The 22883-nt window shown below is 48.9% G+C and overlaps 1 protein-coding gene across 11 annotated transcripts in view; it reads right to left on the reverse strand.

Annotated features, from left to right (window-relative positions):
- Window positions 1-22883, reverse strand: part of robo2 (roundabout, axon guidance receptor, homolog 2 (Drosophila)) — a 155857-nt gene that overhangs the window by 6251 nt on the left and 126723 nt on the right. For 3 of the 11 annotated variants that reach the window (XM_049726159.2, XM_049726156.2, XM_068651317.1), the window contains 19 exons: window positions 20568-20692; window positions 19496-19667; window positions 18070-18275; window positions 17140-17221; window positions 16888-17053; window positions 16649-16815; window positions 16235-16356; window positions 14691-14922; window positions 11553-11677; window positions 11030-11201; window positions 10154-10342; window positions 9781-9807; window positions 7851-7893; window positions 5145-5272; window positions 4246-4518; window positions 3413-3535; window positions 1953-2112; window positions 1331-1594; window positions 456-670 (listed from right to left, as the gene is read on the reverse strand). In XM_049726159.2, coding sequence (XP_049582116.1) covers window positions 456-670; window positions 1331-1594; window positions 1953-2112; window positions 3413-3535; window positions 4246-4518; window positions 5145-5272; window positions 7851-7893; window positions 9781-9807; window positions 10154-10342; window positions 11030-11201; window positions 11553-11677; window positions 14691-14922; window positions 16235-16356; window positions 16649-16815; window positions 16888-17053; window positions 17140-17221; window positions 18070-18275; window positions 19496-19667; window positions 20568-20692 — 2991 coding nt within the window. Of the gene's footprint in view, window positions 1-455; window positions 671-1330; window positions 1595-1952; window positions 2113-3412; window positions 3536-4245; window positions 4519-5144; window positions 5273-7850; window positions 7894-9780; window positions 9808-10153; window positions 10343-11029; window positions 11202-11552; window positions 11678-14690; window positions 14923-16234; window positions 16357-16648; window positions 16816-16887; window positions 17054-17139; window positions 17222-18069; window positions 18276-19495; window positions 19668-20567; window positions 20693-22248; window positions 22261-22883 lie in introns of all 11 variants that reach the window. The other 8 variants (XM_049726155.2, XM_049726157.2, XM_049726162.2 and 5 more) reach the window with 6 other exon arrangements.

Raw genomic sequence — 22883 nt, forward strand, 5'->3', positions numbered from 1 at the left:
TTGCACGCTCCTGCTTAAAATTCATGGACTTTTTTTTTTTTCCTTTATAGGAGGGGGGGTTAATTATAATTCCCCTGAGTGGGCTAGCGGTGTTTAAAAACTTGATTGAGGGACATTGTGTGCATGTTCTCGTATCAACGAACACGTTGCAAAGCCACGTGGAACACGACACGTCAACAACAATAATCGGGCAGAACAACGGAGATGAAGGAAACAATGCTCGCTAAGCACCGAGGAAGGCGGGGGGTAAAAAAAACCTCAGGTAAATTATCCTCAAGCGTTGTTGGTTAAAATACAACCACGAAAGATGTGCCAAAAAAAAAAAAAAAACACTCCCATGAAATTCAGCAATGGTTGTGCAACCCCACCGTAAATCCGCCCGACGATGGACAGATTAAATAAAACGACAGCTAATAATGTGCGAATTTGCTGAAGCAAAGCCAAAGTGTTCTGACCTGTCAGCGAGCTGTCCAGGTTGTCCATGCTGGAACCCGGCGTGCGCTCCATCCCTCGGGGCCGCCTGGCTCCATAGCCTTCGTCTTCCTCCTCCTCGTCTTCCTCCTCCTCCTCATCCGCCAGGTCCGTCTCCAGGTCGGACACCATTGTGCTTGACACGTAGCCCACCGGCGGCGCCGGAGCTTGGGGCGGGAGCGAGCCCGCTTGCATGTGCCTATTGGCGAGTCAAGGACGTGTGTATCACAATAGCGCACATGCTAACCCATTAATTGTGTCCCCAGCTCCACCTTTGTTTGCGCGGCCTTTGACGCAGCAACGGCGTGTAATTAGCGGCCCTCTGGTGTTGTCACAAATGCTCTCCGAGCAACATCGTCATTACTGCGGCTAATGTGACATTTCTTTCCTGACTATAAGCCCCCCCCCTGCACCCCTCAAAGCAATGAGCATCCTCACCCTACTACAGAATGGCGCATGGCCTTCATATGACTTGCATGAACAGCCCTGGAATGTGCGTGCATAAATACTAGGACACGTGTGCAAGCACGGCAGGCGTGCCATTAAAATGAAATGATGAATGGGTTTATCTCCGCTGCGCACACAGGCGACACAAAGAAGAACGGCGAGGGCAGCAACAGAATCAATCCTGCCGCAGCCGGCGACCAATATGCGTACACTAAGCCTTTTCAAAGAACACGCGTGTGCAGGTGTGCACGCTGTTTTTCATTGTCAGGCGGAAGCTGCGGCTTCTATTATTTTTTCTCTGCTAGCTTCAAACAATCCCCAGTGAGACAGTTTAGTTGAAAATGCTACAAATGGAAGCAGGAAAGCATTTTGCTCATGTTGTGCAATGAAACAAGATGTTTTGTGGTGGTACCATGTCTGTTTGGCCACGTCCATCTGGTAGGCTCGGGTCAGCTCGTCCAGATGGGCCTGCAGCATGGGCTGCATCTCGTCGCGGGGGGACGGGGTGAGCGTGGCCGTCGACTGCTGGCCGAAGGAGACGGCGGCCGGCGAGGAGGCCAGCCCGCGCACGGGCGGGGTGGGCACGCGCTCCTCCTCTTCCTCCAGCTCGTCTTCCATGCCCTGGTGGAGGTACGTCTGCACCGGCATGGGCGGACCCCAGCCGTCGCTCTCGTACCTGGCCGGCAAAAGACGAGAGGTGCTGAAAAGCAAGACTCGCTAGGCTGTGTAGCTATTTGTCAAATTGTGCCGATATTGAGGACAGTGTTTTTAAAAATATCCATTGACTTATTTTTTGCAATGAGAATGCTGAACGATACGAAGCAAACTTTGCTCGGCCTGGACGAGCCGCTAGCTGTCCTCATAGCAGAATTAAGAAAATGTTTATGAGGGACATTTGTCAGCGGGCGCCCGTGACGGACGTTAGACGGCTGCCGTTTGGAGATTTACAGCGCACGCCGCACCTCATTTGGCGGCCAGCCTATTAAAGCAGACGACTCGACAACTAGATTGCAAACGGCCCTGCTCAAACCTACCCTCCTCCATCGTGGTGCTTGTTGGGGTAGTGGTCCAAGTCGGTGCCGGGAAGAGGGTGGATGGGGGGTGGGGGCAAGGGAACATTGGCCCAAGTGGAGCCGTTGGCTTTGGCGCCTTTGGAAGCGGCCTTGGTCTTCTTCTTCTTCCCTCCTTTACCACCTGAAACGCAAAAATAAGCTGAGGCCTCACAAAAGAACGCAAATGGTTTTGGAGGCCGCTTCGGAAAAGAAGTGCAAGCTTCTTTGAAACGGAGGGAGCCTTTCAACCGGCTGCCGCCTACACACAAAAATTCAAGGTCGCCTGATGAAAAGCATCCTGCCGTTGATCGATTGGCTGAAAAGCCGCCCATCTCCATAGAAACAGCGGCGAGGAGCCGTCCTCGTATCTTGCCGCTCCACCCGTTTTGTGGAAGAAAGGAAGAAAGCAAGAAAGCAAGCAAGAAAGAAAGAAAGAAAGAAAGAAAGAAAGAAAGAAAGACTGCCTCACGATTCTAGTTCCCGCAAAAACAAAAAAAAAGAAACAACTTCTTCTGGGCGATGTCGGTAATGCACATGGGACCCGCTTCTTCTTCTTCGTCTTCTTTTTCTAGGAAGTGTGGTGGTCTGGCAAGGAGGTTCCCTCCAAATATGAAAAGTAGAGAGCGCGAGGGGCCTCTCCGCTCTTCTAAATTTAGACACTTTGGGGTTTTTGGGGCACTCCCAGCACATAAGTGCAGGATTGGCCGTGTTTTCATTGGGTGCAGAGGATGGAAAGCCGCACATAACTCAAAATAATCGTAAAGCATCTCCTATTTGATTTGGCTTAATGGCCTAAAAACAAGACAAAAATAGCAGTAAGGTGAGACGAGCATGACGGACGACGCTGTGCTTACAACAGCGGGAACTAAACGAAACTGGCTTGCTTGCTTGGCATCCGTACGTGGACCCAAATAAGATATTCTGCTGGGGAAGGAATGGCTTGGAAATTGTAGGACTATTATTTTAGAACATGATGACGACGGCGGTCGTGCTCCACCATTAAAAGGCCATCAAATGCGTACGCAGGCTGCAAATTTGGCTTTTCAAATTAGGCTTGTAAAATGGCCGACATCATATCTTCTGAGATGATTGAAATGGACTTTTTCAGCTAACCTGTAAGAGGGTTAGGTTGGCTTTTTTTTTTTTTTTTTTTTTTTTTTTTCCATCGGGCAGGGGAAAGGGAGCTGTCGAGTTGAGGCTCAAGTGGCTAATTGGGCCACGGCGTCCATTTGAGGGAACGCAGTCATGACAACGCAAAAGCGGGGGAGGCAGCGCAAAAGCTTCACCAGCGAGGGAGGGAGGGACGGCGTTCATCAAAAGCGTCGCGGATGTCGGCCTTGTACATGCAAATTCCAAATCAATGAAGCAATTAGGAGAGCTGTCAATCAAGAGGCGGAGCGGCCCCGGGGGAGGCGTGTCCCGCATAAAGAAAGCCAACCAACCTGAGAGGCTGCCGCTTCGCTCGGAGCTGTTGTGAGAGCTGCTGGTGCTGAAATCTTGCGAGTGGTTGTGCGGAATTCGATTAGACGGCCCGTCGGTCAGCCGGTAGTCGGGAATGAAAAAAGCTACAAGTGGGGAGGAGGCCCAGGAGAAGCAAAGCGTCAAAGTGGCGTCAGGTGACAGGCAGCGTCAGCACATGCGGTTAAATCGCCCAGCGAGCGAGCACGACGGGGGCCCAACTTGAGTCGCGGGTTCGTCTTGCGACTCGTTTGGTGCAATTGACCTATGACATTTGGAAAAAATGCTTTTCTTCTTCTTATGATGTATCAATTTTAGAAATGTGAAATATAATATAATATAATATAATATAATATAGATAATATAATATAATATACATGAAAATGGCGGAGATACAGGGGCCCGTGTCATTATTCTTTGGTTAAAAATAATGCACACTGGCACCAAAGAAACAAACATAAGCGGAGGCTTCGAGACGCGTCTTCATTTGCAGATCATGTTTTTCATAACAGGCGGAAATAGCGCCATCATTCACACGCATGTGTGCATTCTATGGCCACAAAGTGGAATCAATCACTTTTCAGACTGTTGGCAAATGAGACCATACATATGCATGAGAGCCCGTCTAAGGAATACTGATTCCGCCGTTTACAAGTAATTAATCTGTGTCGGTTTTACAATGCGAGTCAAGCTTGGCTGAATTAGAATTCACCCGGGAACCGGAGCTTGTTTACTCAAGATGGGAGGAAACGGAAGAAAGAACTCAAACAAAACGACACAAGGTATCGGGGCGGACGGCGTCCGGCTGCCCACTTACTGTTGTTGCAGGAGTTCTTGTCGGGCAGCGAGTAGCCCAAGTTGGCCATCTCCTGCTTGGCTTGGAGCGAAGCCTTCCATTGGGCCTCGGGCAGCTCCACGGCCAGCTCGTGGATACTGCCCGAGTGCAGGATCTGCGTGGTGGCGTAAGGGGTGGCCTGCGACGCCTGGCCCGGGCTGCCGTAGTTGCCTTTGGTGGTGAAATCGATGCTGCTGTAAATGGCGCCGTCCGACAGCATGGTCCCGGTTTTGTCCCCCTGGTTGTTCGGGATATCTGCCACAAAAACGAGTGAGAAATCTTAATTGTGTACATAGCGCATGAATGTGGCAGGGGCGGCGCTATTCTAGTCGCGTGCAGGGCCAGGCCACCCCAAACATGTTGACATTTTGCCTTACCACCTTTTATAGTGGATATCAAATGATGTGCTAAAATCAATGCTAATTTTGCAGACACCATAATAATTGACCACCCAATGCTAATTTTTCCGCTAATCTGCTTCTTTGAAATAGCCAGCCCTCGCTTCTATCAGCCCTTTCCCTCCAAAATTTGTATGCACAACGGTGAGAGCAAGCCTGGGAAGTAGCTCCATCTCCTCGCCCTGCTTGCATGCCCAGCCAAGGGGAGATGATGTAGAGCCACGGCGGAAGCTTCCGCATCTGCGCCAGTCGAGCTGCGCCTGTCCTTCACGACTGGCTGCCTCACACCGAACACACACATACACCAAGCCCCCCCCCCAACTCCCGTTCCTCTGCTCAAAGCTACAATGAGTGTGTGACAGCAACAGGATGAAACGTTCTCCATTAGTCACCCCGGAGGCTGTGCGCCGTGCGTATCGTACGCATATGTGCACGCGAGCGGACATGATGTGGGTAAAAGCGGCGAGATCTCCCCCGGCTCACCTCCGCGGCCAAAGTTGGCCAGATCATTGGGTCCCCCGGAGCCGCTGTTGACAGGCAAGCTGGTGGCGGGCCAGGAGTCGGCCAACCAGGGGTAGCCCGGGTCGCTGGCGTTCAGTAAGCCTGGCCGACTGGGAAGAAACACAAAATGAGAAAGCAGCTCGTCGTCTAATGAGTCGTCTAAGCCCCATTTAATACCAAGCCGAACCTTAACCCTCAAAACCTCGGACCTGCCCCACCCCCACGCGGTTTCAGGAGTGAAGAACAAACACCCATCAGCAGTCGGCATCCAAAGTCGAAATGCAACACATGTGAGAGAGTTGCCAGGTGGCGGTGCGAGATAAGCAGACGGCGAGCTTCTGAAGAGCCGTGAGAAATCCGCCAATATATTTCTCCCCGCCACAAAGTCGCAATTCCGTTTGGCAAAAAGCGTCGCTTCATCTCCATCGCTTCTCCCACTGAGTTTTTGTCACGCAACAACGCGCTAATTCACACATTTGCTTTTATGACCAGCTTTTTCTTTTTGACTGCATTTAATGTCCAGACAGCTCAAAATCTTTACAGTCAACGACAGTCACTTCATTGCACTTTTTATCGACGGGCCCTCGTGCACAAGAAGCCTTGCAAATAAATAAATAAATAAAGAAAGAAATCGAAAATTAATACACAAATAGATAAACGAATAAATAAATAAATCTGTCTTGCCCTACTGCATGTGTGTGTGTGTGTGCGCGCGTGGGTGTGTGTGGTGCCCTCCCCCCCGCCAGCCTCGCGGTGAGTTTGAAAGACGAGCGCCCGACAGCTGAATGGCTGCATCGTCCTTGCATCCGTCACACCGCGGCACTCCCGCTCGGGATAATTAGAATAAGACTGATTTCTTCTGGGGATATTTGTTATACACACACACACACAGCACGTCAGTGTGTGTGTGGGTGGGGCTGGACGACGGCGAATGGGCTGCGCACGGGGAGGGGGCGGTCATACATCGAATGAAAAGTTGACACCTAACTTTTAATCCCCCGCCTGACCCAAGATGGATGGCAACCTTGACGGCTCAAATCTCATCGGTGTCGCATTGGACTGACAAAAAGCGCGCCGTAAATATGCCAAGCGGGACCATATTAAACGGAAGGAAAGTTCATTCATCAGGTGTTTATGGTCTCGGCCGACGGGCCAGATGGGAGTCGGATTAAAAGCATTGACGTGAACTAGCGCGTAAAACATTCCCAGAACTGTCATTTGGCCTTCAAAAATTGCCAATCGCCGTGGCAACAATGTCAAGGCATCGAGCGGCCCGAATTCGCTGCTCATGGAAGTGAATTTTCGCTGCTGAAATATTGATCAGAGCAGATATTAGCCGGTGAGGAATTAGCCCGAGTCGTCTTTGATCAATTTCAAGCGGGAATCAAATCTACCAATCTGCTGACTATTCATCTTCCACAAATCATTTATTCTTTGAGTGATTGGGCCTAATTGCTCAGTCATGGCAATTTGGCAGCAGCCAATAAGAAAGCTGGAATGGATTTGTGCTCATCTAATTTAAGAAGAAAAAAAAAAAAAAACCTTGGTCACGCTATGAAAATGCTGCATGTTCTTATTTGGGAAGCAGATAGGCAAGTTGCAACATCTGGAATTTGACAAGCGGATTGGCGAGCTCCTGGAGGCGTCGCCTACGCTTCGCTAACTTCTGATATGATGGGCGTTTCAATTTTCAGGCGTGCAAATCAAAAGTACTGGTGAGAGAACAACTTGGGACACACAAGTTGTAATCCATGCCAAATATTGCCAACTATTGTCTTTCTTGCAAAAGTTTTTTTTTTATACAATATATAAATATAGTAAATATATATAATATTTAAAAAAATATATAATATATAAATAAATAAATATAAATATATATATATATATATATTTACGTATATTTATGTATTTATATATGTACATATATATAAAAAAATATAGAGAGATAAAAATAGTTTAAAAGGACATGTTGATTCAAGCAGCCGTGGATTGATCCATTTTGTTGGTTTATTTTTGCCCCAACAGTTTTTACAGTACAGAACACAAATAAGCACACACATGAATGATGTCACCAAGATGCTCTTTCAAGACCTTTCAGCCGGATGGAGCAGTCTGCACTTGGGGGTGGGCTCGGAAAGCGCGCGCATACACACACACACTCACGCACCTTTCTCCTGGGTAATTATTTTTACATTATTACACGTGCTCAGATCCCGGCCGCCCACGCGAGGTGACAGGCAAATTTATCACTCGGGAGGGCTCCTGGCTTTGCCCGCAAAGATAAATGACAAAATAAAAGCCCTCTCTGCTTAAATTGTTTCGCTTAAATCCGCTGAGGAGATTGATGAGTTCATCTAGCGATGCATGAACGCACGCACGGGATGCGGCCCGAATGTATATTTCCGTATAATATGCAGCTTTTTAGGAGCTGAGAGGAGCACAAACATCTGCTGGGTCGTGATGCATTACAATGTGCGTAGCTTTGGCAAATGGAGTCATAAAGAACGCAACTTCCTGTTTTGATGTCGGGCGGAAGGCAAAGTTGTGTGACCTGCTGATTTGTGGAACGTTAGCATTGCCTGTGCATTTAATATATATGCCGTCTATAACCGTCAATGGTACTGAATGAGTCAGAGTGGAATGATTCAAATCTATTTTATACACATTTTAAATGCTTTTTTGACTCACCTCCCGTTGCTCATCAGGCCGCCGCCGACTCTCTGGAACGTGACTACAGCAGGAGAAAAAAAGACAAAGCAAAGTGGCTACATATTAAATTTCCATGATTGCATTTAGTCGGGAAAAAAAAAAAAAAAAGGCCAATAATGAGTGTGGCATGTTATCGCTTTGCATATGTCGGAGACGTTAGGTGTTGCTCAAGGACACGGCAAGCAAAACTCATTTTGTCTTATTTTTGCTGCGAGCTTCTTCTCATCAGGTGCGTGATTAAATCTGGAAAAAAATGATTAAAAAAGGCAGCGGGATCGTTCATCAAAGTGTCTGAATCTGCCTGATGCAGATAACAACATTGGCAGCCTTTCATCTGGCAACAGCGTCCACGCGTGTGGACGTATCCATTTCAAACTCTCACTTAAAACCCTAAATATCATTTTTGAAACCCTACCTCTGACTTTAAAGCCTACTTTGAAACCACAAGCCATGTTTAAACCCCCAAATGCCAGACCTCAGTGAAAGCCTAACCTCGTCTTGAACTCCTGACCACCACCACCAGAAAGCCAAACTTGATATTGTATCTTGAATTTTAAAAGCCTAATCCTTTCTTGAAACCCTAACCTGAGAACCCCCTAGCTCGAAACCCTACTTTGAAAGCCAACATTGAAAGCCTCACCCTCCCATCTTGAATGGCTAACACTTTCTAAGCATTCCTAACCTGGAGCAACCAGCCTGAATTTGCAGCCCCAATTATCATTTTGCACAAATTTTTTTTTTAGGGCGGCCTCTCATGTCCAAAAAGCACTTTGAAGCGGGACCAGCGTAACGTTTGCAACCTCTGTCGCCGCCTCACAGAAGCGTCCGATGGCGCTCTGAATGCAGATGAATCTTTTTTTAATCAGCACTAAATGCAGGCAGGCAGGCAGGCAGGCAGGCAGGACATGATCAGCGTCTAAAAAAAAAAATCCCATCACATCTCCCGGGCTGCTGATTTGGCTTCTCTGGAGCTGACAGCTTTAGGAGGCCCAGATGCGACACATACATCACCTTCTTGTCAATACAGGGAAGAGCAGAGTCGCTCTTCACACTAATGTTGGAAAAATCACCTCGACCCCACCCGCCCCTACGTTTTATCTTTGCAGCTTCTATTGGAGCGTTTCATCCAGGGCAAACGAGATTTTGAAATCAACAATAACATTCTGGGGTGAATCGGGCAGACATTTCCAAAATGTTCAAAAGTTAAAATCGGAATAAAAATGTGTAAAAACGTGTTTGGGACTGTAAATATGGTCAGGGGGGAAAAAAAAAGTAAATCAAATAAACGCTAGCAAATAACGCTAAGCCTGCTAGCTTTGCGTTTCTTTGTTTTCACTGTGCTCTAGAGAAAACGTTGACTTTTTAACAAACACCACTGGCTGCAACACAAACACACAAAATCCACACAAACAAAGAGTATGCAAACACATAAGAAAGACTTTGCAAAAATTTTGGGTCACAGCCAATATTTGGAAAAGACTCCAAAGCAGACGTGGGCAAACGTTTGTTTAAGGGCCACATTTGATTTTTAAAACCAGACGAATGGGATGGAAAAAGTCATTCAAAGCTGTAAAACGTTTAACTTCCTCGTTTAACCTAACCACAGAGACGCACTTACATACTGACATTAACTACAATTAAATCATTCACTGCCAGCCTAATGGACATTTGACATCTATAGCCGTCAATGGTAGTGAATGAGTTAATAAAACACCATGAGTTGAAGGTATTATAATCAACAAATATGGAGGGAAAACATGGATAATATTGTATGACAGGACTCAGTGGGTCTTGCTTGCCCATTCCTGCTTTATAATCTGCCAAATTAGCATTAGCCATTAGCACAAGAAGATTGGGGGGGCGGGGTTGGGGCCGTGGTAGGTGAGGAGACGGGACAAATGAACAGTACCTGCAGGGGTGAAGGTGAAGGACTGAACTGCAAAACAAGAAGACAGAGAGGTTGTGTGTTAAAGCCTGAAGAGGGAAGTGCCGCTTTGGCTCAGGTGGGGGTGGGGGGGTTGGGTCGGATGGGGGGGGGATCCGTTTGCTGTTGATTGAAATTTTCCATTGCTATCGACTGCTTAGGACCAAAGAAAGATGAACGCCCAGCTGGAGGCGAGGAAAGCAACTAGAGAGGTCACACGAAAGCAAAAGTGAAGAAAACACAAAGAGTCACAAATGAAGTGCGTCACACAAGCAACCATGGCGTCCATCAACGTTCAACGTGGCAAAGCTTCCATTGATTCCACCCTGCCCAGTCAACAAGTGCGAGGGATGCCAACCTGCATAGTTGCTCAGGCCCTTCCTCTTCTTCCTGCGCCAGTAGAGCCAGATGCTGAAGCCCATGAGGATGACCCAGCAGGCGCCCCCGATGCCGGCGATGAAGGCGGGCTGCTTGACCACGTCGGTGATCTGCTCCGTGATGCTGTTGTTGCGGTTGCCGTGGATGATCACGTCCTGAGAGGCCTTGCCTGCCAGACAGACGGCGTGCCAACTTTAAAACGCAGAGCTTGAGCCCAAACCTAACCCTGGCTTGATATCCAATCACGAATTGAAACCAGGCTAGCTAACCCTGGTGCTAGCTTGAAATGTAGTATGCAAGGCTAGCATCATCTCAGAAGCTCGGTTTATCGCACGTTCTAACTGAAGAGAAGGAACAACAGACAGGTGCAGAAGTAATCCAGTTCTGTGGAAATGGGAGTCAGAACATTGATTAACCTCAGACAACGTGCAATGATTTCCTGTGAACGATATCGACCGATGGAGCGTGGCACCGAGTCGCCAGGATGTGCAGTGCAATATAATGCCGGTAAAAAAAAACAAAAAAAAAAACAGCGCAAAGACAAAGCTTATAAGAAAAAATCCCCAGGTGAGCGGATTGTTTGCCAAGCCCGGGCCTTTAATTCACTTCGAGTTTGCTAAAACACAGTGACGGCGAGCCAAAGCTAGCGAGCGGACACACAGATCGATCGCCGGCGTGTTCGAGCGCTTCACACCTTTGATGGCGCCTACGACACTGTGTTCTTAGGGAGGCACGCTGGGGAAATAAAGCCAACTACACTCACAGTTTGGCATCATAATAATGGAGGGGAGGAAAGCACACTGCCCATTGGACACTCCATTAGGTACACCTGAACCCAAAAATGTAAAGTCCTTACCAATAATGATAGACTGGGGCTCACTCTTCACTCCGACCCCCGCGCTGGTGCTGGCGGCCACTTCCACCCGATACACCACGCCCACCTGCAGCCCGCCCACCACCACCGAGCGAATGGCGGCGTCCACCGTCTTGTTGACGTGGAAGCGCGTCTCGTTCGCAAGGCACCAGATCTGGAACCAAGAGAGACAAATTGATGAAAGTCAATCAAGGTCATGGGATAGAGAATTTCAAGCTCACTCAAAACAGACATCAGAAGTCCAAATTGAAAGCTAATGAGTATATAGCTAACAAGCTAAGCTAACCTAGCATCTATGTGATATCGAGCACTCTCCAGTGGTTTCCAACAAAACCAGAGTCTTGGAGTCAAGAGGAACAAATTGATGAACGTCAATCAAGGTCATGGGATAGAGAATTACAAGCTCACTCACTCAAAAGAAACACATTGTAAGCTAACAAGCTAAGCTAACCTAGCATCCGTGTGATATCAGTGATTTCCAACACAGTCTTGTTTTTGGACTAACCTTGTACTCTTGGATGATACCATTCTGATGGTCGGGCGGAGGGGGATCCCAGGAGATGCTGATCGAAGTGCTGTTCTGGTTTCCCACGGTGAGGACGGTAACCTGCTGAGGCGGGGCGCTGGGGGCTGTGAACACAAATAGGATACAAGCGTTAGGAAGTGCTCACAGTCAGAAATTAGAACCATGCCTCACTATTTCTAGCAGGGCTCTCTCGGTTCTTATACGTCGAGTTCCGTCTCGGAGGGGCGACTAAACAGCACCATAAAGTCTTAAAAATGTTTTCTCATTTCCGCAGCGGGGCGGAAGCAGAGCTCCGACTACTGACAGGTCAATTACTGGCGCGCCGGCTCCGGCTCACCTCGCCTCCATCCAAAATGGCACTTGTCACCCAGTAAATCTGGGCTCATCCCTCAGCGCCACTGGCCACGGGTTCCCAAGATGAATGGGCCCCCTTATGAAGTCGCCACCTCCAGCAGATTAGAAACAATCGAGCCAAGGAGAATCTGATCAAACGGCCCATTCAATCCAGGTGACGGTGCGGAGGGACTTGCCGCGCCACGGCCAATGTCCTTCAAAGTCAATGCTAAGAATGATTTAGCGGCTTATTATCATGCATATTTGTGCTAAACAATTCCCATTTTTCATTAGAGCCCACCCTTAGAGGGGCGCTAATAGAGCCATTAGCTGCGTGATGTATGGCGGGCGCGAATGTGACCTCCTGTCTCTGACGTCGGCGCCAACGCCAACGTGCCAGATAATGAAGAAATACAAACAAATCTTACGGGAGGTGGCGACAATTGCTCATCGGACACTTTGCCAAGATGAATTGCACGATAGAAATGAAAACCGCAAGTAAAAATAATATATTATTTTTTCAGTCAGTTCAATTCTAATGAGCACAAATGGAAGCTATGAAGCTGATAAGGCGCAGGTCTAGATTATATACAAACAGGTGGTGACAAAGCATTTTTTGCTTTTCCAGAGACCATCTTGGGAAATAAGAATCGGACACCGTGTCGGGCCACGACTTCCATCTTTACGGAACACAACCAATAACGACCCTTCATCCGTCCAAATCGTCTCCGAGGGAAATCTGTAAAGGTGCTGGCTAAATTTTAATCACTCCCAAAACTTGACTTCTCCATCCATCTTCCCGCTGTCTCAGAGGAGCTCGGACCGACTATCGGCTTCGAGCAGGCTCGGCGGCGAAGGGGGGGGGGGCTTTCATGATGGAAATAGAAAGTGGTCAATTGTCCCGAGATGCAGATAGAAGCTGAAGCGGGAAGCGTTATCTGCGCCGGTCATAGCCGGGACATGAAGAAGAACCCTCGGGGGAGGCGGCCCGGCGCGTTTTCTTGGTCTCTGACGACACTTCCATTGCTGCTAACGGAGATACGCTCCCTCAGAGCAAGGGCGGGACACAAATGGACCTGTCACCCTGACGGGATGTGAACAACACACGAGACAAGCCGCCGCGCGCTGAGGCGAGATGGCCTTCGTCACCGCAACAACCATCACGTCTGTCCCGGGAGTTTGCTCTATCATTTGAAGGCCACTTATAACAGCACAGCTTCCTTATTCCTCAACAGAGCTCCTCGACCTTTTCCTCTACCAATCGGGTTCCAGTTAACAATAGCCGCCGATAAGTCGTTTTTTCAGAAAATTCCCCCAGGGTGGCGGCCATTTTATTGACATATTCGCTGTAGCCGTGCAATAAACAGAACATCAAGATTGATTCTTCATGTGTGGGCTCCTTCTAGTGGTAGGGGGGAGAAAAATCACCGCCTAAGCACAGTTCAGTTGTATTTCAACTAGCAGTGAACGAGTTAAACTGGATGCATTTACATTTAATCTTTTTTCGTTTGATTTTATGGCCACATTGCGCAATGCACAGGCAGTTGTCGTGATTAATGCCGTCACTCCTCTCAACAGTTTTTCAAGAATCATTGTAGGGATAAATAAAACTACGAGAAATATTTCATAAGATTAAAGCCATAATGATCGATTGCTTTGATTGTTCGTGATACTGTTAACGTGTCACAGCAGGCCTGAGGTACTGTTGAAGACGGAGATTCAAAGAACCTCAAACGCATTTTGCATCCTAGAAGTCAGAATTGTACGGATGTGCCAACACCAAAAGCAGACAAGGTACAAGATGAGACCTGCAGCCAAAGCGAGCGCAGACTAATTGACGGCCGGGAGCACCGATGACTGATTCTGTTGGAGCACAACCGCAACGGTGCAATTATAAGAGTGAGCGTGTTGGGGAAACTCCCGTGCACTCAGGACATCACGCCATACCGATGAAGACACAGTGGAGTCCGGAAATACTGCAATGTACCTCGAGGGGGTGACAGTAAGTTGCTCTCCGAGGAGATACTTGGCTTCAGCGAAAAAACTTTGCTCCAAACTCATTTTGGGCGACAGAAAACTTCATTATTTCGAAGCCAAATCCCTCTGGAGAGCTCTTAATTCAAATTGGGACTTCACCTTCTGATGATTATTTTTTTTTATGTATTCCGAATATTCAAATATTACAAATAATACAGAGTTTCCTGTTTGTTCTCAGATGAAGCCCTTGCATAAAACCAAAATGAAATTGAGGAAGCAAAATAAACACTCGGCTGCTAAGATGCTAAAGAAGTTAGCATTTGCTTAGTTATTCACTCCCCGACTTTCTCTGAAAAGTACTCACCGAAAACTGGTAAAAAATTTTATGCCACAGTTAGTTAATGTTTTTTTTTTTTTCGTAGATAGTCTGGTAGCACCCTGGCTTTATGCTACACTGAATATAAACATTATTTCCCTAAAGCAATTCCCGGCGCAGGTCATAAGAGTAACTTTGGCCGTGCACAGACTTGTTTTTTGTGTGCCACACCGCTCTGCAACCTTGTCAGAGCTTGTCCGACTCAAACTCGCCCGCCGCCATCTTCACACGACAGAGTGTGTGCACGCGCTCCAATCGCACCTCATGCCGGCACCCGCCGGGTGATGGATTAGCAGTGAGGATGCAAACGCCCCGCACACACACGTAAACAAGTCGCCGGGCAAAAAAGCAGCATTTTGTCTCGGTATCCGAGCGATATGACAAACGGCGACCTCGGGCGCTCACGAGTCAGCCTTGGCGCGACATCGTACCTTCCTCGGTGGTCCGCGCCGTCTTGGATTCGCTGTCCGTGCCTTGGAAGTCGTTGAAGTAAGGCCGCGCCTTGATCTCGTACACGATGCCCTTCTTCAGGGAAGACAGGAGGGCGCTTCGCTCCGACGGCACCTTCACGTCCTGCGTCTGCCAGTGTCCCGGCGAGGGCAGACCTGACGTCTGCCTGTACAGAACTCTGTAGCCCTGGATGAACTGCGACAGGCGATCCACCTGAAAAAAAACCGTCAGGGGTTGGTAAAAAAAAAATAAAAAATTTCAATGCCATTGACGGGAAACTAAGCCTCTGCTTAGTTCATATTCCATGAAAAATGAATCTGAATGTTGTGATTAGACTAGTAAAACATATTTTTGGAAAGAACATTTTTGACTTGAGTTCCCCTTTAAGACACCTTACGACTGTTTTAAATTGTGTATAAAAAAAGAAGCATAATATATCCTTAGAAAGTGGCTCTATTAAAAAGGACTTTTATTTTTTTATTTTTTTTTTAGTCCATGTACTCCCTCAGATTGCTTCCATGACACTTTAGAGGCCGTTACTAATTTAATGGGCACTTTTATCACTGGCAACGTCCACGCTTAGCTTAATGAACGCTCTGACATTAATGGGCGTCGCCCGCCTTACGAGTTACCACCTAGTCCACCTTGAAAGACGTCAACGTGTGTTCTAAATACCTCCCAAATGCGTGCCATTAAATAAAGACAAGAAGCCCCCACTAAGCAAAAGAACCCCCCCCCCCGTGTCACAATGGCCGCATCATTCATCGTAATGGCTTGTTAACAGTACAAGCAAAAGCCCAGCTTTCCAAACGACATATTAAACAGATGCTTTTTTTTCCTCCCGCCAGAGTAAATCAGTGAAATGGCATCGGCTGACTTATTAAAGAAATGATTTGGGAATATAAAAGATCTCGGAGCGGAGGTTCGAGCTGTTTACAGAAGGCGCGGTGATTGATGAGGGTAGCGGCTTTTTGCGTTGATTGGACGTTGTCGTCGTAAAATAATAATAATAAAAAAAAAAGCCTTCGTCTTAAATTAGCTCTGCGAGTCTCGAGGTGATACTTATTACTCGGGTAAATAAACATGTCAGCGGGAAAACTGCTAATGTGGTACGCGTTTGGAAATGGAAACAAGCGCCCCCCCTTCCTCATAATAGATGCGTGCGTGAGGACCTGAGTGATTTATACGAAAAAAAAAATCAGGTTAGATGAGTTTGTGGCTGCTTGGTGATTTGTCACATGCGGCAGAATGCGCTGATGCTGTGAAATGTAAGCGTTTGCACATACGGCCAAAGAAAGCAAGATAAATGCGTCACATCATAGCAGGAAAAATACTGTTTGCTAAACACTTTATTACCATAAACATTCATTTCTGTCAAACTGAAAATGCCTCTCGCAGAATCAAAACAAGACGGATCAACAACCAGATGGTTCGACATACTTGGAGCTGGTTCTGCTGTAGATGTCAATTACCACCAATGTGTGTGTGTGCTTTTTCTTTCTTTTTTTTTGCGCCGTGAACTCACCGTCCAGGTAACCTGGATGGCCGTGGGACTCAACACCACAGGGTTGTGCAAGCGGACGATGACCTCGCCCAGCTCTTTCTGCACGTGTCGGTGGTCCACGCCTTGAGCCGGAGGACTGATGTCTGCAAGACCACAGAGATCTTTTTATGAAGCGCACGCTCGCCTTGACGCTATTTAGCCAAAAGGCTGATCATCATCATCATCTCAACTGTAATAAAATCTCCAACGAGGCGGGAGGAGGTCCTTTCTGCCCGTTATATTCATTAACGTGGCGGGGACGACAGTAACTCACTTAGGCCGTTCCAAGAGCAGACATGCTCACTTCTCGTAATTGCTTAAGTGTAGGCCGTAATGAGGCCGGGCTGAGATGGACCCAACGGCGATGGCGCTTTGTGCTGCTCTTTGCCGGCCTACCTTGCGTTCTGACAGGCTCGGACATGGGACTCGGGTCGCTCACGCCATGGTTGTTGACCGCCCGGACCATGAACAGGTAGATGGTGTTGGGCCGCAGAGCCTTGACGGTGAACTGGGTGGTCTTCACGTGGTCGGCCACCGTTTGCCAGCTGTTGCTCACCGACTGGCTGCGAGGGGCAAAGTTCAAAGTAACAATAAAAATTGACGCCCAGCAAACTAACTCAGTTAAAATTTCAAACCTGAAGGCCTCGATGACAAAGGAGCTGACGGGCGACGCGCCGACCAGCCCGGCCTGCCAGGATAGCGACACGCTGCTCTTGGTGACGTCGGTCACCTGCGGCTTGGAGGGCGGGCCCGGGAGCTCGTCGTCGCCGTGGGGCTTTGGGAGAGAGACGCCGCCAGCTTCTGCACAACGTGAGAAAAGAAAATAATAAAATAATAACTAACATTGACACAACGTAGCAAATTGAAGAGCGCCGCCATGTACGTACCTTTGACCTCAAGAAAAGCGCTCCATGATGTCTCTCCGCTGGAGCTGGTGGCCACGCATGTGTAGATCCCCGAGTCGGACAGCTTGAACAGAAAAACACAAAAAAATTAGGTTTGGGCGAGTATCAACACCGAGCATCGCTATCAGTAGGTTGCGGGCTGAATTTCAATGTATCGAGTAAACGCGAAGGCTGCCGATACCAGCCACAGCAACACTTAAGTCCCCTTCGTCAACACTACCACTACGTAGTCTTACCTGTCATCGTGTTTAGTGAAATTTTACGTCCTAAAAGTCGTCAAGGGTGAATACTGACCTCGTGCAACACCAATGTGAACTGGAGCACTTGTCAGAAACACACACAGAAAAGAAAAAAAAAAATCACTCGCGTTCCAGGGCCGTAAAAGCACTGGCGGCGACTTTTACGATGCCTTCCCGGCGCTGACGCTAATTCCCTAATGAATTTCATTTCCTACTCAGCACCCTTCCATCACCACTCAGGCTTCCTTCTCTTGGTTTCATCGCCGTCCCTCCCGCCGACCACGACAAAGCTAATTCACTTAGGGCATGCCGGCCCGGGCGACACCGGCCCCCGGGAGCGACGACAGCTGGCCCGTCCCTCGGTCCGTCCTTCCGTCCCCTCTCAGGTCTTTGTTTTGCTTGTGTGTTGTGTCAGGCGTAATCGATATTCCGCCGAGGCCTCGGAGTGGGGAAAGGAAGATGAGGGCGCTTTCAATTTAATCTACTCTGAAAGTCTGCATGTGTGTGCAGTGTATCCTCCAGCTGGAGACCATCCAAGTGTTGGTCCACTCAGTCATACCATCAAACTATTAAGAGCAAAAATCAATGCAGCCTATTCATCTCCTCCTGTCAATCAACTTGATTGAACTGCCTGCCACAAGTCAAAGCAACTTTTTTTTTTTGTTCTTCTTACCTTGAGGTTGGTGATCTGCAAGCTGCCCAGTTCCTGCAGGGACATGCGAGGGTCTTTCCCCAGCAGACTGATGCCGTCCTTGAGCCAGCTGACTGAGGGGATGGGGTCCCCCGACGCCTGGCACTTGAGCAGGGCCACACCGTCCATCCCCAACGTCTGGTTGGAGGGCCCCTGGCGGATGACGGGTGGCGGTCTGTCCGACAGGACTGCCAAACCACAAACGGCAAGATGAAGAGACTTTTCGGAACTTATTGGTGCTTAACAATTATAACATGATTCCAGCACTTTCATTTCTTTAATTCTGTTGTTAGTGGGCCCAAAGACGGACTGATTTGTCTTCGCAGACCACATAAAAGGATGTGGCGGGTCGTATCTGGCCCCCGGACCTTGAGTTTGACACCGATGCTCTACAGGCAACTTCCACAGGTACTGAAGTGTTTGTGCTCAAAAGAGTCTTTCTGAGGGGGGAAGGGCAGGGGCAGGGCTTCTTTCTATGACAGAGAGGACGCGTCAAAAGGTGAACTCAGGAATTAACTGCGGCACAATGTAGCTGAATAATGCCGCGCCCCCCCTCGGCAAATCACAGAAGCCACGTTAATTAGACGCTACGGATTAATGACACCAGACCTGCAGGGGATAATTAGCCAGTCAACTACCTCTGTAACCTTTCAACACGTTATCGCAGCCTTCCCTTTTCACACGAAGGGCAGAATTGACGTGGTGATTTATTTTTGTTTTGGGGCATTTCAAATGAAGCTGTGGCTCCAAGATGTAAATCAAAAAAAGGAGGCGAGGCGCAGCTGTTTCTTTTCCAGAGCCTCCCTCTCGGCCTTGACCACCAAGGCCCGGTTGAGGATGCGCCCGTGCGTTGTGGGAACGCGGGGCCGCATTCCGAGCCTGATGGATGTGCGAGAACGACGGCGGGAGAGGGGCCTTGGATTTCCGGATCAGGAATTTCTCATTACCGATCTCCTTGACCCCAGCTGACACGTCGTCAGTAAATCACGCAGCGGCCGCCGCCGCGGCTACACAAGGCGCGGCCCTGACCTCCCTCCCACCTTTATAGCCCCCTCGTACCGTGTCACCTCGTATGTTCATTCCAACTTCCTGGCCAGATGGGGGAGGAGGGAAGGGGAGGGGGAGAAGGGGGTAGTCTCCCTCACTATTGCAGTCACTCAATCACAGAGTCTCTCAAGCAACCGATGGGCTCAACTTGAAGGACGGTGATTTAGTTCCTCCTCCAAGTGGGGAATTGACAGACCTTGTAGTTTGTTCTCACCTCCATTGACAGGATTGAATCCAAGAACTAAACAAATTCTGCCTAGCAACAAATGGCAATCCGGCCAATAGTCATCATTTGTTTATCTATTTGATTTCATTTGGAAAGTTGCTTGCATTGCCATTGGAATGAAAAATGGGTTTTTACCGTCGGTGACCTCCAACTGCGCCTTGGCCAGGATGCTGCCGGCCACGGTCAGCGCCTGGCAGATGTAGTAGCCGGCGTCGGCCCGCTGCACCGAGGCGATGGTGAGGGCGCCGCTCGGCGACACCGAGAAGCGGCCGTTGGACTGCTGTGGCTGGTTGGGGAACATCAAATTCTGCGGCGAGAAGAATCAACGGCCCAATTAGCCGGACGTCGGCAGCATCGTAAACACGCTAGCCCGGTTGCTAACACCACCGAATCTTATCAAGACACCTAAGAACTGATCTAAGCGGGGAGGGGGAAGAAAAAAAGTCTTGGGTGTTGGCTCTCCGCCCCTGGAGAGCAAACACATTAGAATTAATGATGGCAAACTGCATGAAAGCAACAAATGATGAATTTAACAAATTAGTTTAACACTCCTCGAGTGGGGAAAAAGGCGGCAAGGAAACATCGTTTTCCGTCACTTAGTCCAATTAATGATGCCGAATTGGGCTGTAAATAATTAGCGTCGCACCTCTGCGGAACTCGCCCGCCCCCGTTCGACACTCGCCAAAACATGTTAATTTCCCGGCGGTTTAGCGGGAAACGTCACGGCGATGACGTGCCCCTCTTCTACGGAGGACTTTGATGGCCTTCAGGCGACGCGCACGCCAGCGTGTGTATCTGCGTGTGCGTTTGAAGCTGCGTCTGAATCATATCAGCGGGCTTCATCGACAAGTCCCGACCGGCTCCTAATTGGCGCTGTTGTCGAGTGTTGCGACGACTCGCAGGTATTTGAATGGCTTAACCGCTCTAGCGAGAAACGAGATCCTTCTTATCGGTGCGCCGGGTCATGGGGAAAAGCGATTAGCGCGCCGCCGGGGCTTTCCTCCGCCGGTGCATCGGGAGCATCAAGATGCTGATGGCAGATTGAGCAAGCTCTGTGGATTTCTTCGCGCGGGGATAGAAAGTCAAAATGGCGTCGGAGTTGATCGGGCAACCGATCCACAAACGATTGCACGCAGGCAAGAAAGACGCCAACGAGCCGTTATTTTGGTAGCGTTTACGACTTCAGAAAGTAGGTGCACGCTCCTACCTGACTTCCTTCCTTCTGCCAGAACACGACAGGCTGCGGGTTGCCTTTGGTCTCGCACGGAAAGGCGGCGCTGCGTCCCTGGGCCACGATCTGGTCCCGCGGACGGATGACGAATTGCGGGGGAGCTGAAATGACAGATGACGTCAAACATCGGCACAGCGAGCGGTGAAGTGCGGCGCCCAACCAAAATCCATGCAGCCTGATTGCCACTTTTACCTTGAACTCCACAACTTTCATCGCCATGGCAACCAGGCTGGCCATTCATCCAAAGAATGAATGGCAGTCACATTGACAATCACAACAATCGCTACACAGGTCAGGTGCTACCATTTTTACCCGAAAAGGGAGTTGGAGGCAAATGTTTGCCGCACCTCACGTCCGACGAGTCAAGTGTCAAACTTTGAAATGGAACGGCAAAAAGCCGGCGCGGTCGATAGCGCGGTAACGCGCTGCCGGTCGAGCCCCCGAGTGAGACATCGCGCCGCTGACAACTTGACAGAGGCGGTTCGATAATAAACACCAGACGGGAGATGAGCTAGCTTGCTAACGGCTTCTCTCTGGAGCCTGCAAACAAACACGTTGCAGCTCAGCATCTGTATGGCTCATGTGTTTTTCTCAGGAAACGCGCCTACCGATGCTAAGGATGTTAGCATTCAAATTGGAACTGATTGACTTCTCTGATCGGACCTCATAAGACTTGAGCGTGACGAAACAGCGACTTTTTTCAGCGTCAACTAGCATGCTACGATTTAGCCGACGATTGCTACACGGCAACATGGCGCGCCCAGCTTCTTCTTTTTATCATTTTTCCAGTTTGACAAGGCAGCTCGTTCCAGCGAGGCCAAAGTCGCTCCTATTTGGCGGCTTTTTCCGTGTAATCCCTCCGTCCGTCCGTCCCTCCCTCCCTCCGTGGGTGTTGCATTTGTGCTGTTGGGAAGGGTACAGATGGCGGCAGATTTACAGCCTTCTCGCTTGGCCTTGCTCAGCTTGGATATCTCAAAGCCGGCGACTGATACTGAGCTCCTAAATCTCGCTCTGGCGGGGACTCGGCCGCCTCCCTCGCCTTCCGCCATCCCACGCATCACATCGATAAACACGTCCCAAAAAAAAACTGCCACTGGCCGCCTTATCCTTTCTCACGCTCTTTTTTTTTTAAAGCCAACTTCATCACATGTACCCACGCAAGTTAACTCATTCAGAGCCATTGACGGTTATAGACGTCAAAGATATTAACTGGGTTGGCAGTTAATATTACATAACTCGAAATTTTGCTGTCTTTTTGAGGCTTTCTGCAGGTCGCCAGGAAAGCCTGGGCTTGAGAAATGGGTCGATGGAAGTCAGCGTATGATCCTTTCACAGTTCGGCTGAGGGAAAACTGATCTTGTTTTGATTTGGAACACATTAATGATACGTGAGACTCGGCATCCTGTCGTCACCCTAGCCGCAAAGAAAATGATCGCTGCCCATATTTAATTCATGACAAGTGACATTTATCGGAGAAAGGCGGTCGGACAGGAAACCCGAGTGGGGAGGTTCATCTCCTCCTTCCGTGTTGTGCGTGTGGTGATCGGATAAAAATGCAATTGGTGGCCTACTTTGGTGAAAAGCAAAAAAAGTGCACGGGGATGCAAAGAGGACATGCGGGATGGAGCCAAATCAATAAGGATGGTTGCTTACTCACCCACACGGCCTTCTGGAGACACGACAATGGAGGGGTGGACACACACACACACAAAAGAAAAAAGAAAACACAGAGGAAAAACATACAAAAAAAAATAAAGAAATCAAAGTCAGAATGAATGACATGTTGAAACCAAGCAAGACAGGGAAGGTCCAGTTTTTGCTCCCAATCTACAAAGTCCACAAATTTTCAATGTCCAGTTGTGGGAGGTCCAAAGCTCCCTGGTGGCAGCCACTGGACCTTCTCTGTTTACCATCATGAACGCTAAAATGCTACATGTGCTTTGCAAAAAAAGCCAGGCAAGGGTGCAACAAATCTCAAAGGTGTTATTTCAATTTTAAAATCCCAAGATTGCAGAGAATCGGGCTGACATAAAAACTCCTAGGCGGGCGCCGTGCCCCTCCCCTCCTTGTGCCGCCTTTAAGCGCTCCCCCGGTGGGACCTCCGACGCGTGGCGTTTAATGGCGGCCAGAGTGCCGACAATGGCGGGAAATTATGGTTAGGACCTTTTTATTAACCCCGCAAAGCCCCAGGTGAGGCAGTGGCGGCGTGCGCCAGCAAACTGGAAAATGACTTCGCTGGTGACTGGATGATTGCAAAGGCAACATGGAGGAGGAAAGGGGGAGTGGGGGGGG

Source organism: Syngnathus scovelli, chromosome 7 (genome assembly GCF_024217435.2).
Source record: "Syngnathus scovelli strain Florida chromosome 7, RoL_Ssco_1.2, whole genome shotgun sequence".
Lineage (NCBI taxonomy): Eukaryota > Metazoa > Chordata > Actinopteri > Syngnathiformes > Syngnathidae > Syngnathus > Syngnathus scovelli.